Raw genomic sequence first — 15,902 nt, 5'->3', positions numbered from 1 at the left:
CCGAGATAAACAAAATGGGGGACCAACTCTTAGAAAAACAGTTTCATAGTGCTAATACAGGTCTAAAACTCCACAGGGAACCGTTAATTGATAATAAAAATAATCCTTTAAAAACCTATAAACAAGTTAAAAAAACAAGATGATATGTACCAATTCTTTCATCTTCTGGGATGCTCATGATCTGAAAGGCGTCCATGGTCTCAGTAAACATGTCTGTGTCCTGCTGGCCAGGTATCGTCACTTTTCCATTGGACAGGAAACGGTACTTGCTGTAATCCTCCAGACACAACTCGGCTAGATGGTGAAAAAGAGGAGAGAAATTACCATTTTAATAGACTTGTTCAGCTGAGAGGGATCTGGCAGTACGTTTTCATTGTGCTGCTAAACTCTTTGGCTTATATGCATACGACAGCACTATTGTATTGCACAAATAACTGAACTGAGAAATGGGAAGCTCAGTTTTCAATATTGGTGGACTTCCTGTGTAGGTGAGTGCTTAACAAATGTATTGGCTCTTGAACTGCAAGTCCACACATTTACTTTGCTACTCTGCAACTTTCATCCACGTAGCTCAGTTTGATGCATTTACGCTGTAATAAAATTGTCTTACAGCGCAGCTTGTCCCCTGCTCCTGTCAGCATGTAGTAGAAGATGTGGAAGCTCCTCTCATCTTTTGCTTGTCGGATGGCTCGAGACTTCTCCAACAGATCTGGTAACATTTCAGTCAAGGACAAACAAATGCAAACGCAGCGGGAAAACAGCATCTTTAAAATGTACAGAAGCAAAGCTGGTCAAACACACAGACCCTCAGGGCCTCTGAAAACCACAGGCTATTTTTGTGGTACTTTGTAATAATGCGATTCATTTCTAAATGTGCTGGTAATATGCACTAAAGTACAATTAAACTGAAAAGAACCTAATGTTGCTCTTGCAGCTGCATTTTTACCCAACCTTGTGGCCTAGTCTTAAAGAGGGGCCCTATGTCAAAAACTACTTTTAATTAGTCAGTTTATATCATGTTTACATACATATCCGATTCCTTAAAGTAATTATGAGGAATTTTTAAAAATGTTCCTGAAACGGTTTCATTTTCCATCTGATGATCATAAATGACCTGTAACTGCAAACTAGACGAAACTAACGGGGGGGGGGGCATTTTTAAGCCTTTATTTGAAAGGACAGCTTAGACTTGAAAGGGGAGAGAGGGGGAATGACATGCAGCAAAGGGTTGCAGGTTGGAATTGAACCCGCGGCCAATGCGTCGAGGACCTAGCCTCTGTACATGGGGCACACGCTCTACCAGGTGACCTACCCAGGCACCCCAGAATACTATTTTTATAGTTTTTATTAATGCCTTTGCCCGGGTCAAAAGTCACAAAATAATTTACAGCAGGCAGAACGGCTCCACAGTAACACATTCTGAAGGGTCATAGATTTCAGTGTAACACCAGAAAAGCCTGTGTTCTAGTGAGTATCCAGCCAGGTAAAAGGTAGCAGGATATTTCTTTATACAGGCCTAATTGTATTTTAAATTTAGAAGTTGGCTGATACTGGGGCAGGACCATCACAGAAAAAAAGGAAATTAAACAACTAAAAGCTAAAAAGGGAGAGTGACAGACATCAGTCAGTCAGTCTTTCAACAGATGGAGACAATTACATTATTGTAAAGGATTCAAAACCGACCCTGAATTGGCCCTCTTTCTCCTAGAAAGGTATATAATGTCTATTTCATTCATAAAATTTGCTACAACAAACTCTTGCTAATGCTCGTGACACAGTTACAGTGACACCCGGTTTAGCTCACGATACATCCAAAGTAGGCCAAGTTACCATATGCAACACTTGAAATGCAACAGAGTAATGTATTCTCTTCTTTTAAATTAATGCTTTTCTGTCCAAGCAAAACATCGCAACTATATGACCTACTGGAAACGCTAACCAGTAATACAGTAGGTAGTACATGCTTTCCTCCCGTGGACATTACATTACGGCACGCACTAGAAAAGATGTTTACAACAGCAGGTGTGGTAAAAACACTACCACTTTTGTCCAACGGGGATAGAATCAACACAAACTAAAAGTTCCTCATAGCCACTTTAAACAAATTTGCTGAGTCAAATTATCACAAACTAATTACAGCATGGACATTTTGACTGGTTTCTGTCACCCTTGGAAAAATGGGGTTGGGTAAGCTTATTTTTGCCTTGGAGCCACCTAGCAAGTTAATCTCTTTACAGAACAAATTTAGTAATAAAGCATATTTCTAAAAGGATGCAAGTTTCAATGTTGGCTCCAACGATGTATCCATTGACGTCAAAGTTGATCCTGATGAATTTTCCCTACAAGAGAAAACAAATCAAACCATTTTCATATGTAGCACTAAACATTGTAATGTTTTTTAAGGTTGAATGTGATACATTTAAAAAGTTCCTGAAAACCTGTTTTCTAAGTGGGCAGCACGAGTTTTTAAACTCTAATATCTAATGATGTTTATCCCACCTTTATTTTGATTGGTGCTTAGACATTAATGTTATGTTACATGAATGTTAAAAAGGAAAAAAAAGTAAGCTTTCAGGTGCATCAAGTCGGTCTTACGAATCTTGAGGAGTTGTCGTTCTTGACGGTCTTTGCGTTGCCAAAGGCCTCCAGGATGGGGTTTGCTTGCAGCAGCTGTTTCTCTAGTTCCCCCTGACAAAGAGAAGACAGTTTCAGAAACTACAGACTTCAATAACACTGTATCATGACTCTAAGCTGCACATTAGTCAGGCAAACACAGCTTTAAATCATGCATTTTTCTTAAAGCGCTGCAGACATTCATTGGCTAATACAAACATAAGATCTGTGCAACAAAAACACGTTTATTCCAAAGGTTTATCTCAGGGGATGTTATCATTGCCCAATCAACCATACACAAGCCAATACTGAATCATGCACATTCCAACACACATATCAGCAAGCCCACTCAAGCACAAAACCCCTGTAAGACCATCCCTGTCCATGCAGGCACAAACAAGAGAACACAGGAAGCACACAGGCTGGTTAGTCAAGATCACTCAAGGAAATGCAGGAGTGCACCTTAACACCCCCAAACATATTCATTACTACTACATAACAATGACAAAATCAGGAATGACCAGACTGAGGAAAAATAGCTGCTGGGTGAAGTAGATTACTATCCCCTAATACGGCATTTAAACTGCAGGCACACACACCGAGGCATATTTTAGCATTTGAGACAAACCTCAGATAATGTTACTGCTCAACTGGTCTTTGGTGTCACAAGCGAAATAATCGTTGAGCAATCATGTCTCTTGATCCTTTAAACCCATACCAGACTCTTTTAATTGGTGATTTTTTCTTTTTTTTTTTTTTTTTTTTTGCTTTTTAAAAGAAACTATATCTAAAATGTATCTAAAACATATGAGGGATAAATCTTCCTAACATTGTAGTTTTTTGCTCATTTTTTCTTGTATTTAAAAAGGTAGTTTGACATTTTGGGAAATCCACTTCTTTGCTTTTGTGCCAAGAGTATGATGAGAGGATTGATAATACTTTTATATTTGTATGGTCAATTTAAAGCTAGCACCAGTCCCCAGAAGCTGCTTGGTTTAAAGACAGGGGGAAACAGCTAGCCTTTGTCTAGTATTTGTTCGAATGTAACGTCCGTCCGTCCGTCCGTCCGTCCGTCTGTCTTTAACCGTGTATTGTCAGGTTCATTTCGTTATTTTAGCCAGGCTAGCTGTTTCCTCTCCAGGAACCATCACCTTATCGTGGTAGAGAGGTTTGTGTGTCCCTATGAACCTGAGGGCTACCCTGACTGGAAGAAGCCCGGGGCCCCGGGGGTCGTTAAGAAAATGAGTAAACATATTTCTTAAAATGTAAAACTATTCCTAAAAAGCCATAGACCTTAAATAGCTTTTGAAAGCAATTCCTTCAAAACCCAGACAAAGACAATAAAACATTTCCCGTGAGTAGAGTGCATGTGCATAAACAGACACCATGCATGGAGTCAGAGAGATTAACTCACATGTGACAAAGCTGCAATGCCCTGGAGAAGAGGTGAAAAAGGAGAGAGTTCAACACATTTGATACCAACTTCAGCACACAAAATAGATAACTGCAGAGGAAACCTGGTGTCACCTGATGAATCATGAAGTGATTTATCAAACATTTCCTGTAAAAACTTGTGAAATGACCAACATATAAAGAATACAAGTACACACACAATGCAAGTAAAAAGGTGAGGCCAGCACGTCGAGGCCTGAAAGAGGAATGTGCAATAGTTGCCACATCGTTCAGGTAGACTACATTTTAGAGATGGACTAATCAGGGGAAGAACCGTCTATTTATACATCATGAAGAACAGGGAGGCACTAACGATTAGGGAACATTAGAGCAGAGATCTTCAACAGGGAGTCCAGGGCCTTTAGGGGGTCCTCAAAGTAACTGAATTGGCCTACCATGAATCCAACATATTATTAGCAAATGTAAATCTGATAATAGGCTTACTGGCCCCTAAGTAAGGTAGTCACTAAGGCCATCCACAGTTATTTCAAAGGATTCACTGTGCCACATATATGTTTAACATCAAAACATGATTTATGAAATCACGCCAACAATTATTTTAATAGCTTAGTATTGTATGCAAAGAAAGGTATGTATAAAAAGGTGTTAGGCTGCCCTACAGGTTACTGTAGGCCCAGGTTAACTGTATACAATTATGTAGTAGGGGTTCCATCATGTTTTTTTCTAAGAGAAGGAAATAAAAAGTTTAAACTTTTTACTGACCTGGTCTTTCTTGGACTTGAAAGAGGATGCAACATGGGCAAGATACTGAATGACTTTCTTGGTATTTTCTGTTTTCCCTGCTCCTGATTCCCCACTGCAGAGAAAGACGCAGTACATGGAAATATTTAGACACCGTATATATCAATTAGGGGGTTAGTATACTGAACGTCATAATCCTAAGGCATTAAAAGCAACACATCACACAACAATTAAAAAGGTGGAGTCTGTGATTCTAATGCAATACATGTTTTTGTCAAAATTAAGGGAACATCTCTTCATGGTCCACTAGCTGTCCGTTGTGTGTGCGCTGAAAAATAATCTGGTGTTCATTAACAGCCCTAGCTCTTTAAATGGGAAACAAAATGGCTCTGACCGAGCCACACATCACAATTCTGCTCGTGCACAGGACAGGGTCATTGTGTTTTGTGTTGCAAAAACACACAAGACTACTTTCAGGGCGCTCCAGTGCGTGTGCGACCCAGCAGCTTGCCCATCCATTGTTTGTTTTTTTACTTTCTTATCGTTTTATTGAGTGTCTATTGAGGATGTTAATGTTTATCCGTGAGTGAAAGCACCAGTGATCCAGAGATGCGGCTTCTAAGGACTTTCGATTAACTGTTCGCAAAATTTATTGTGATAATGCTACTGCTGGAATTCTCCACCTGCCACGGTTCGGAGTACGGAGCACTTGGGAAAGTTATTCACAGCTGAGAGTTTCTGATCTCCCTACGAACATCATCTGCCGGTATTATACCAGATATTCCGGCGGAGCTGTGCAGATTGCATGCATGGAGCAAACATCGGAAAAGAGGGAGAAGAGGAGGCCTGCATCGGAGACTTAAAAATCTCAGGCTCGACAACCGCTGTAGGCTACTCCCACTCCCCACAATCCTGCTGTCAAACGTCCAGTCATTAAGACACAAGACAGATGAGCTGGAAGCTTGGATCAGGTGCAAACCCGGAATAAAAGACACTTTTCTTCTCGCCTTTTCGGAAACATGGCTGAGGGAGTCAGACCGGGACGAGGACTTAAGCATAAGTGGGTTTGGAAGCCCAATTCGCCTGGACCGAGACCCAAATACAACTGGGAAAAGTCGGGGAGGAGTGTGCCTCTACGTAAATAAAAAGGTACTGTAATACTGTGGTAGTGAGAGAAAGAATATGCACTTCGGACATCGACGTTGACTGTGTCTCTCTGGCCGTTCTATTGACCTTGAGAATTCCAACAGCTGTTTTATACGCGTGTGTATATTCACCCGCGAGCCAATGCTTCAATCGCAGCGCAAGTGATCGCTGACGTCACTAATAGACTGGATTCCATTTGCCCAGAGGCTCCCAAGTTTTTTATGGGAGATTTTAATCACTGCATCTTAGACAAGACCCTAAGATCATATGAACAGTATATAACTTGCTCTACAACGTGGAGGAATACCACCTTAGATCTCTGCTATGGCTCAATAAATGGGGCCTATAGATCCATGGCCATGCCGCCCCTTGGTGCCTCCTACCACAATAGTATATATCTGATGCCTGTGTACAAGCCCGCTTTCAGACGCCTTGAGCGTGAGGAAAAAACCATAAAACTCTGGACAGAAGACAGCGTTTCCTGCGTCCCTGCTTGTTATATTATACACTGACAACTGCAGGTCATCTTGGGAGAACAGCTACTTGGTGAAGTTTTCAGATGACTCAGCCCTGTTGTCCCTTCTCCAGGGCAACCAATCTGATCATAACAGTGCCCTTACAGAATTTGTCAGATGGTGTGACGACAGCTTCCTTGATTTAAATGTGTCTAAAACTAAATAATTAATTATAGATTTTAGAAGGCACAGTGACGAACCAAAACCGGGTGTAATACACAATGAAAATGTTCAAATAGTCCAAACATATAAGTACTTAGGCACAGTGTTTGACTCACAACTGAAATTCAGTGAGAACACTGATAGCATTATTAAGCGAGCAAACCAAAGAATATACCTACTGAGGAAGCTTAACTCTTTTGGGGTCTGTAAATGAATTCTATGCATCCGTGTGTGTGTGTGTGGGTGTGGGTGTGTGGGTGTGTGGGTGTGTGTGTGGGTGTGCGGGTGTGTGGGTGGGGTTGGGTGTGTGTAATGATTGGGTCATGTGTAAATGTGTGGATGTTACAGGAGAGAGAGAAGCATCTGTATACAGGGGGATGTATGACTGCTGCAGTACTATTTATTGTTTATTTGAAATTATTATAACATTACATTATATACATTGCGTGCTAATGCACTTTTTAATACACTTTTAAAGTGTAACCCTTAATGGATGGGTTGGCTGTAAAACTGAATTGCCCCCTTGGGCACTAATAAAGTTATCTGAATCTGAATTAATGTATATAGAGAAAGGCAGTGGGAGCGAGATGGACAGTAAATCTGACTCATGCTAATGTTCTGATGGAGCACTGATGGGGGGGGTGTATTTGTTCAGGTGTTGAGTTCAAATATCAACAATCTTTCTCCAGAATCACAGATTCCACCTTTAAGACAAGGTTTCCAATAAATGGAAGAGTTTGACCTCTTTTCACATATAACTATAACAAAAAAAAGAAATATGCTTCTACGGAGAACTTAGAGAACCTAATTTTTTTTTGTTTTGTTCAGAAAACATTAATAACTTCTACAATTCCTGGCAAATGTAATCTACTGATTAAGATCATGTGATATGTTCAAAAGCTTGCGGACTGCAACTAAATAAAGCTTGAAGTGAGACCGTTTTGTTAAATTTTGCTCAATTACAATTTAATTTTGACTTAAGCCTATACAGTCTTGAGAGGAACAATCAATTCAAGCTTGATCCTACAACCAACAGATACCATCTGTATGAATCTGTGCAAAAGAAAGACTGATCACTGAAGAAAAGACACTGAGACACTACACTGTTCTAAACCAAGCTATTATGAAGATACCAAGAGGACAGAGTAACCTACGTGCAGAGGATGGACTGGTCCTCACGATCTGAGAGGAAGAGAAAGAGGAAAAATCTTAATCAGGGAAAAAAAGTCGACATAACATACACAAGCAGCTGAAGTGAAGCTCAGTAATAACACAGCATGTGATTGATTGTTCAACTCCGTAGCTTTAATGTCGGGCTGAAACGACTGATTGGTTAATCAATTGATGAATCAATTCTCTGGATCCAGCTGCTCAAATGTGAAGATTTGTTTCTATTCTTTGTTTACATCATTGTGAATTAAATATCACTGGCTTTTTTTCCTGATGGTGAAACAAAACAAATGCAAATTTAAAAAAAATAAATTGTGATGGACATTATTTTCTGATATGTTTTAGCCTAAATTATGTACATTTATTTGGTGTCCATGTGTGATGCACATATCGGTGGCTACAAATGTGGCTAAAAATTGTTTCTGTACGGTTTATATCCTGTAGCAAAAACTGTTTTCCTTAACAAACATAACTGTGGTACCCTGCATCATGCTCCTGTAGGCCGTGTCCGTGATAGCGTAGATGTGAGGGGGCATCTCATGTCTCTTCTTGCCCTTGTACATGTTCACTATGTCCTCAGAGTAGATGGGCAAGTTCTTGTACGGGTTGACCACCACACAGAAGAGACCAGAGTACGTCTGGGTAAGATAGAGGATGGTTACTGTCAGAGAGGAGTGTTAATTCAACCAGTCACGAGTGCGCACACAAAAAAAAAAAAAAAAAAAAAAAAAAACATTCGCCATGAAGACAGATCTGTAACATGAGATTTTATCTAAATGTGTATCCAGCCAAACTCACATAGATGAGTCCAGAGTAGTATCTCTCTTTGAGGTTGTGCAGCACGGAGGCCTCGTTCAGGCAGGTGAGCTCCGCCATGTCCTCCACCTTGCTGAACTTAGGTGGGTTCATCTTTTGAATGTCATCCTTGTTTATCTTCACCTGAGATTTCAAGAGACAAGACACCTGTCAGAAGGGTGCCCTGAACAAGATGTAGATAGCAGAAACCTATTAAAAGCACATTTTAACATCGATAATCAAATGAAAATGCTGGTTGGTTGCTTGTAAAGGACGGTGTTCAACAACTTAAAAAACAGACAAACAAATTACTCAAGAGAATTTTTTCACTTTCACCTTCTTGCCGGAGTCCGTCAACTCCACCACACACTCGTCTCCCTGCTCCTCCTTGACGGAGCCAGCCTCGAAGCCCAGCTTCTCCGAGGGGACCCACACCAGCTTCTTGGTGGACCAATCGGCCTGGGCCAGAGGGTTGCTCCCCCCACTGCGGTCCCCATACAGGAACTTGTCTGCGTCCGTCATGATAGCTTTAAGACAGAGCAAGAGAACATTTTAAAACAAAATGAAGCCATTTTGAGGAGTCTGACCTTTGAAAGAGACCTAGCATCAAAACATGTCCAATAATTTATATTTTACTGTGAACATTATTGGTTTACTGAAGAGAAGCTTCACTGTGTGAACCTAATATTTTGGTGTGAAGGAGAGGAACATTTTTCACTGTAGGCCATCAATATATGCCACGCTCATTACGGATTTAGATTTTCTACCATTTTGCATTCTTTGTACAACAGTTTTTTCACCGACAAATTAAATGTATTCTTCACCAATGTCAAAGGTTCAATTTATGAATCCATAAAATAATGGAATATTAGAATAATGATGATTGAATGACAAGGCTCCCATCCCAACAAACACTAATCACCAAAACACAGAACACAAACAAACAAACATCCATAAAATAAAACCACAGATAAAAACACAAAAGACAGAAATTCCTCTCCAGATTTGGCAGCTAACATATTTAGATGAACCAGAAAAAAAAGATATTCACTAGTTTGATATTCTATATTATTTTGAACTAACGGTTTACCAATATTGTTGTAGTGGTCAACAAGCCTCGACATAAACTGCCTTAAGTTTTGAATTATAAACTTCAAATGGTGCAAAAGCATCATGAAGAATTCAAATGGAAGAAACTCCTTTCATTCTTAAGAATCAGGATTAAGGTATTCTTTGAAAACCAATGACAAACAGCAAATTATCATTACGGTATTACTGTGTATTTTGATGCAGATCAACATTAAACATGGGGTGTGTCCTGGAGGCCAGTCCTCTCTCTCCCCTCATTTCTCTAAATGACCCAAAACATATTCACAAAAATATAATTTTTTTGTCTTTTGAACAATTAAAAACTGTAGCTTACGTTGAGTTCTTTATAGTGCTGGTGTTGTACTGGACTCCATTGAATTGAGAACATTTTGCCCACCCTCCAATTACATACAGATGGGAGACACAAAACTATAAACATTATTTAAAGTAACATTCAACTATGTACAACGCAAGACATAAAGTGCACTTTGCATGTCCTGAAACTAAAACCGAGTCGGTTATTGCTGCTCGCATGAGTGTGGGATTATAAGCCCATGTTGAGTTTGTAGAATGACTTTAAACTTTGATATGCGACTTAAACTTCTCACATCAATATTTAACTGAGGTGTGTGAACCAATATGAACTCCTCAAGGCGATAAAATCTACTGCTCTGTCAGAAGGTAACAGGGAGGTATAGCGCAGGTTTGGGCACATTATCATAACAGCTGTCATTTCATGTTGTTTCACTGTATTATTAATCTTATAGTATTATTATTTTATTATAATATTATGAGACCGCAACCTTTTTACCGATGACCTAAAGCTAAATGTGCACTAAAGTGCTTCAAAACAGACACATGTACAGATAATGGTAAAACCTACAGTAGCAATATGTTACTTATCAGAGAAAAAAAAATCCCATAAAGTTATACATGGGTCATTTCAGTCTTTGCCAGTGTTTTCATGAACTGAGGCTCAAAACAGTCAGACAAAACAATTAGCCGCTTTTCACCAGAGCTCTACAGTATGACTCTTGCTTTCTACATTTCCACTTGTCCATCCTTTAGTCCCTGTCTGACTCACAGTCTTTCCTCACCAGCTCATTACACAGAATTCCACAGATTCCCGACTCCTTTTCCCACTCCTCGTTATCCCCAACCCTCTCTTTAGACCTGCAATTTCCGCCACAGGTGATAAATGTGCAGCGATTACATATCCGGCTTCAGGACATTGAGACTGGCTCTAAGCATTTAAAGCCTTTAGCAGTGTAAGGTCGGTGGAGGGATACGTTGCAGTCAGAGAGGCAGAGAAGAATGTTGGGAGCAAGTCTGGGCAGAGACAGACATGCCATTATTCCCCCAACCACACCCTGGAGAAGAATCACAAAAAATGAAAAAAAACTAAAAAAGATAAGATCCATCACCTTCAATCTGCTTTCACTACCCCTTGAGATGCAAATTCTCATTTTCAAGAGGGTCCTACAAATGATTGTTTAATCAAATACATTCACATTCTTTTTTACTTCTGTTGAGACTAACTCAGTGGTTCCTACTAGCCTTTTTTAATTTTCAACCTTTAGTAAAGCAATGTCTTCTTCTCCCAAATCCTTATTCACCGGATACATGTATGTATGTATGTATGTATGTATGTATGTATGTATGTATGTATGTATGTATGTATGTATGTATATATATATATATATATATATATATATATATATATATATATATATATATAAATAAAAAACATTAGGCTACATTAATTATACAAATAAATGTTTTCAATATGAATGTTTTTACAGGAGCAGCTGCCTCCTCTCAGGTAGAGGACAGATGATTAAAAAACAGCTGAGTATGTGTGTGTGTGTGTGTGTGTGTGTGTGTGTGTGTGTGTGTGTGTGTAGAGAGGGATAAAGACAGTGTGTTGTGTGTGTGTTTATAGAGTGAGGGATAAAGGGATCAGTGCACAAGGTGTCATCCGTATCTCTTTTAAGTTCATTATGTGCTCAGACTCTAACATCAGTGGGGGAGGAGGAAGAGGAACACAGTCACATTTCTTATCATACAGCACTAAAATCAAAACTGCAGCAGAAGTCAGAGAAAACTAAGAGCATCACGTATTTACAGTAAGTACACGAGGTCCTGAATGCATCATCCATTCTCAGGCTGAAACCACAAAAGCATTAAAACACAAAGCCCACACACAACTTGTGACATTCACATGTATGTGGCTTCACTGTTAAAGCTATCCATGGGCTAACTTCCTCAGGAAGTTGCACAAACTCAGCCTCTGCACATTTCAAAACGAACTGCTTCCATCTTCACGCCTACTTTTCTGTATCAATTCTTGTCTTTAGATTCAGAGTACCCAACACATGCCTAACCTCAGGATGAGGAATTAAGTCTTAGTGTCTGACTGGAAGGGTTTTCCCACAAGACTATTTAACCATGCTGGAAACAAAATCACCTTGTTAACCTTACAACACTATTGTCTGCATGGACCCGTTTAATCTGCATCTCCTGTGTTCTTTGCATGCTTCTCTCATCATCTCCATGCCCCTGCTCTCTCCTGTTCTTGGCTGCCAGTCAATCCCTGCTTTATCCAGGCTTCCATGGCTCTTACCTCAGAGAGAGCCAGGCCCGGCCATCTGCAGCCAGGCTGCTGGTACGAGGCCGGTGGGGTGAGGGACTCATAAGATATCAACAATGTTGAGGCACCGACGTAAGGGATTAGTCAAAGTATGAGTACAGTGAATGAGAAGATGCTTTTTTTTTTTTTTTTTTTAAATGGACAGGGGTAGATAGCTGTTAAGTATGCAAGCTGAAGACATCAAAAAAGTGGAGAAAGGTCTGCATTTGACTTTATGTATAAAAAGGTGATGAGAGCAGAATTAAGAGGGCTGAGAGGGTTCCAGATGTGGCAACGCTGTTTATTTTTCAAGCTGAACCAAAAGAGGAAGACTACATTTTGATCTGCAAACTATTTCTACAAGTCATGAGTAGAATTATGCCCCAGCTGAAACAGTCTTATCTTGTCAGACACGCTTCTTCATCATCCCCACAAAGCCATGTCCTCTTGTGACTGCTTGTCAATTTTGTATTTGTTGTATATTTTGTACACCCACTGGTTTGTGGAATGCCATTTTAAGTTTGCATTCAGGGTGTCGGCATCTTGGTATTTTGGAGCCAGAAGTGAGCATCTTTAGACAAGAAGGCGGAGCTAAGTGGGGAGATTGCCGCAGCTAAGCCAGTGTCAGAGGTGGTTTAGGACCAGGGACGTCCTGCGATAATTTTTTTTTCCTACTATGGCCACCCACCCTTCAATAGCATTCACACACTACTATTGGCCAGGCGTCCATGCTTACGCAACCGGCTATCCTAACCTTAACCACTCGAGGTCAATGCCGAACCCCAACCAATCGAGCTGCTATTGAAGGGCGGGTCTTGGCGTGGCCATAGTAGGAAAAAAAAGATTGGCCTCTGGGCACTGGCGCCATTCATCTGCATGTAGGCCTACTGCGGTATACAGAGCTGGTTGAAAATCAGAAGACTTTCCCTTAAGTTACCAGCCAATGCAAGCTAGCTAGCTTGGTTGGCAAGGTGTTATTGAACGCTGAACAATACATTTTTAGGGGACAAAAATGTTCCAATTAACTTCGATGAAATGAAAACACAGTGAGAGGGTCAAAGTTTAAGACAAAAACAAGTTGACACCTATTAATATACACTGTGCCATGGATATGCATTGCTAAGCCTCTGTCATAATTGACAAGACGGTGTGTAGCCACACCCCTAAAGCATCCCCTGCTTTTATCATCTATTTTAACATAAATGGGACCATCATTTAGAAAATGAACTGGTTAGGAAAATGTTTACGGAGGTAATAAATGAAGTGAGAAGTACGGTCATTTCCTTATGCAATGGGACTTCTTTTTGCAACCAGTGGAGTCGCCCCCTGCTGGAAATTGGATAGAATGCAGTTTTATAAGGCACTTCCGCATTGCCTCCGGAAGTTTCTGCTTGGTAGACAAGCAGCAGCAGGGTGTGTGCAGTTTGTTTTATGAAAAAAAAAAGAAAAGATCATCTCATGTTTACCTGACAAAACAACAAGACAAAAGTACACTGCAGGATCCAAACGGTAAATATAACAGACATAAGCTAAAGTCCAAACAGTAAACACCTTTATGCTGTTTATGTCACAGTGCATATTATTATTATTACCTGGTAAATAAAGAAAACATGCAATCAGTCTTTACATGTCAAATTCAAAGTTGTGTGTCCATACAGTTATACTAAACTATGAATTTAACTTTTAATTTACAATTAAACAGAGTTTATCAAACAAGCTATCTTTATATACATTTATGTAGGAAATATAAGTGGTTGATGTCTGTAAGCTACATATGGTTATACTGGGAGTCTTTAGTGTTGTGAGCATCACAAAGAGAAGTGACTTCCTGAGCTGTAAATGAATGTCACAACAGTCTTGACTCAGCAAAAGTCCCATAGAAAGGTTTAGCACACTAACGCACAACTTATAATACAAATAAATCAATATTCAAAGACAAGCCGCTGAAGATTGAGCATGCGCGGGTTTAAAGGGCTCCTCTGTGTCGCCTGATGAGATCACCTGGGCATCTTGAGTAAAACAAATACATTCATACTTGTCTTTCTTAAAATAAAAGTCTTTTTTTCTTCATTACCCTTTAAAATGTCGTTAATAACAATTCCCATCTGCTGAAGACACAGTTAATACCACCCAGCTCTATATAAAAATGACAACACACCTGGTTTTCAGCTGCAGGCACTGTAGGTGAGCTCAGTTCGTCTGTTTGTGTCCGTGTTTCGACGATACTTTCTTCAAAAGAAGCCGCTCAGTGAAAAAGCCTCTTCTGTATTCAGCCGCGTCTCACCTCTCTGTCATTCGGTCCAGCTGCTCAGGCGTGTCTCTGCGTATGGAACCTGCAAGGACTGACGGTCTTCACCTTTAATCCGCCCAGTTTTATTTTTCGCAGGTAAATTAAAACGCCCCGCCCACCTCCCTCCCTCCCCGCGGTACATGCTGCGTTCAAGAGCTCACCAGCAAACGTGGAGGTATGAGTAATGCCTGCAAAGTACCTCTGAATCAAAAAGTAGACCCTTAATAAAAAGGCATTCTTTTCTTGGCTCTACTAAGATGATTTTGATATCATGTATCATCCAGGAAACAGTCTCAACACTTTGTTAGATGTGTCCTGCTTATAATAATATAATAAATAATAAAATAACAATTACATATGTATCAATAACAAAAATAGCAAATAGCTGTGACACCATTTTGAATACACATATACACTTAAAAATGTTTCATGTTTGTATTTTTACTTTCAGATATATCTGGAAACCTAGTGTACACTTTTTTTCCAAATAAAAATGTGCACCTTGATCCCACCATCACAAAGCAATCAATATATAGACACAAACACATTCATCACTCGGTTGATTGTGATTGTGCATGATTGAAAGTCAATCTACTCTCAAGTTGGTCCAATCAGAGCAGAGCTGAACAACACTGTCTGATACTACCAGACAGTAATGGTGATATGACAATGCCTTAGTCTGATACTTTGACCGAGCGTTAGAGCCAGTGATTATCTTTTTACGATTGGAGCATCTGGGCAGATTGTGTGTGTATGTGTGTGTGTGTGTGTGTGTGTGTGTGTGTGTGTGTGTGTGTGTGTGTGTGTGTCTCGTCTGTACCGGCAGGGGTGTGGCACTGCTGATGTGTCCAAGGTGGAAATATGACACAAAACAAATAATGCTTGTGGAGAGAGGAAGCAAATGTAAAGGGGGCAAACCAACATGCAAGAGTGTATTCATATATTTATGTTTTAATGGTTTTAGAGAGAAGGCAATGGATCTGTCAGTCATGTCAGTGCAAGCATGTACATGCAGTACAGTGCAGTATACTCTCAGTAGGTCTTTGCACTTCTGGTATTGTATCTCTCTATAAAAACAAATTAAAGAGTAACTTATATTTACTTGACAACAAAACATAAATGAAGGAAAATGATTTTACTATAACACATCCCAAACAAGGGAAATGGCTACCTGCACTTTGTCTCCCATGTACCAATGAGCTTTTGGTTTCATTTCCTACCATATATGGTCAGAGAGAGGAGACAGAGAAAGAAAAAGATCTCCAAAAAGAGCAGAGAAGTGGAGGGAGGCGTGGTCTATTGTTGTGTTTTTGCTGTGTGTGGTGTAAAGTTTCTTTTC

General features: G+C 40.0%; 1 protein-coding gene across 2 annotated transcripts in view; it reads right to left on the bottom strand.

The window, feature by feature from the left end:
* LOC116042687 (myosin-9-like) overlaps positions 1-14,650 on the bottom strand; it is a 31,998-nt gene extending 17,348 nt beyond the window's left edge. Inside the window, exons 1-11 of one of the 2 annotated variants that reach the window (XM_031288988.2) lie at positions 14,432-14,650; positions 8,892-9,082; positions 8,559-8,699; positions 8,242-8,398; positions 7,745-7,772; positions 4,789-4,882; positions 4,028-4,048; positions 2,596-2,688; positions 2,276-2,339; positions 611-709; positions 151-294 (exon numbers count right to left, since the gene is read on the bottom strand). In XM_031288988.2, coding sequence (XP_031144848.1) covers positions 151-294; positions 611-709; positions 2,276-2,339; positions 2,596-2,688; positions 4,028-4,048; positions 4,789-4,882; positions 7,745-7,772; positions 8,242-8,398; positions 8,559-8,699; positions 8,892-9,077 — 1,027 coding nt within the window. In that variant the 5' untranslated portion in view covers positions 9,078-9,082; positions 14,432-14,650. The remainder of the gene's footprint in view (positions 1-150; positions 295-610; positions 710-2,275; positions 2,340-2,595; positions 2,689-4,027; positions 4,049-4,788; positions 4,883-7,744; positions 7,773-8,241; positions 8,399-8,558; positions 8,700-8,891; positions 9,083-14,431) is intronic. The other variant, XM_031288989.2, reaches the window with a different exon arrangement.
* Positions 14,651-15,902: the final 1,252 nt, after the last annotated feature.

The sequence above is a fragment of the Sander lucioperca genome, chromosome 4 (genome assembly GCF_008315115.2).
Source record: "Sander lucioperca isolate FBNREF2018 chromosome 4, SLUC_FBN_1.2, whole genome shotgun sequence".
NCBI lineage: Eukaryota > Metazoa > Chordata > Actinopteri > Perciformes > Percidae > Sander > Sander lucioperca.
The sequence above is the reverse complement of the archived record's forward strand: the minus strand, read 5'-3'. Positions and strand labels throughout refer to the sequence as shown.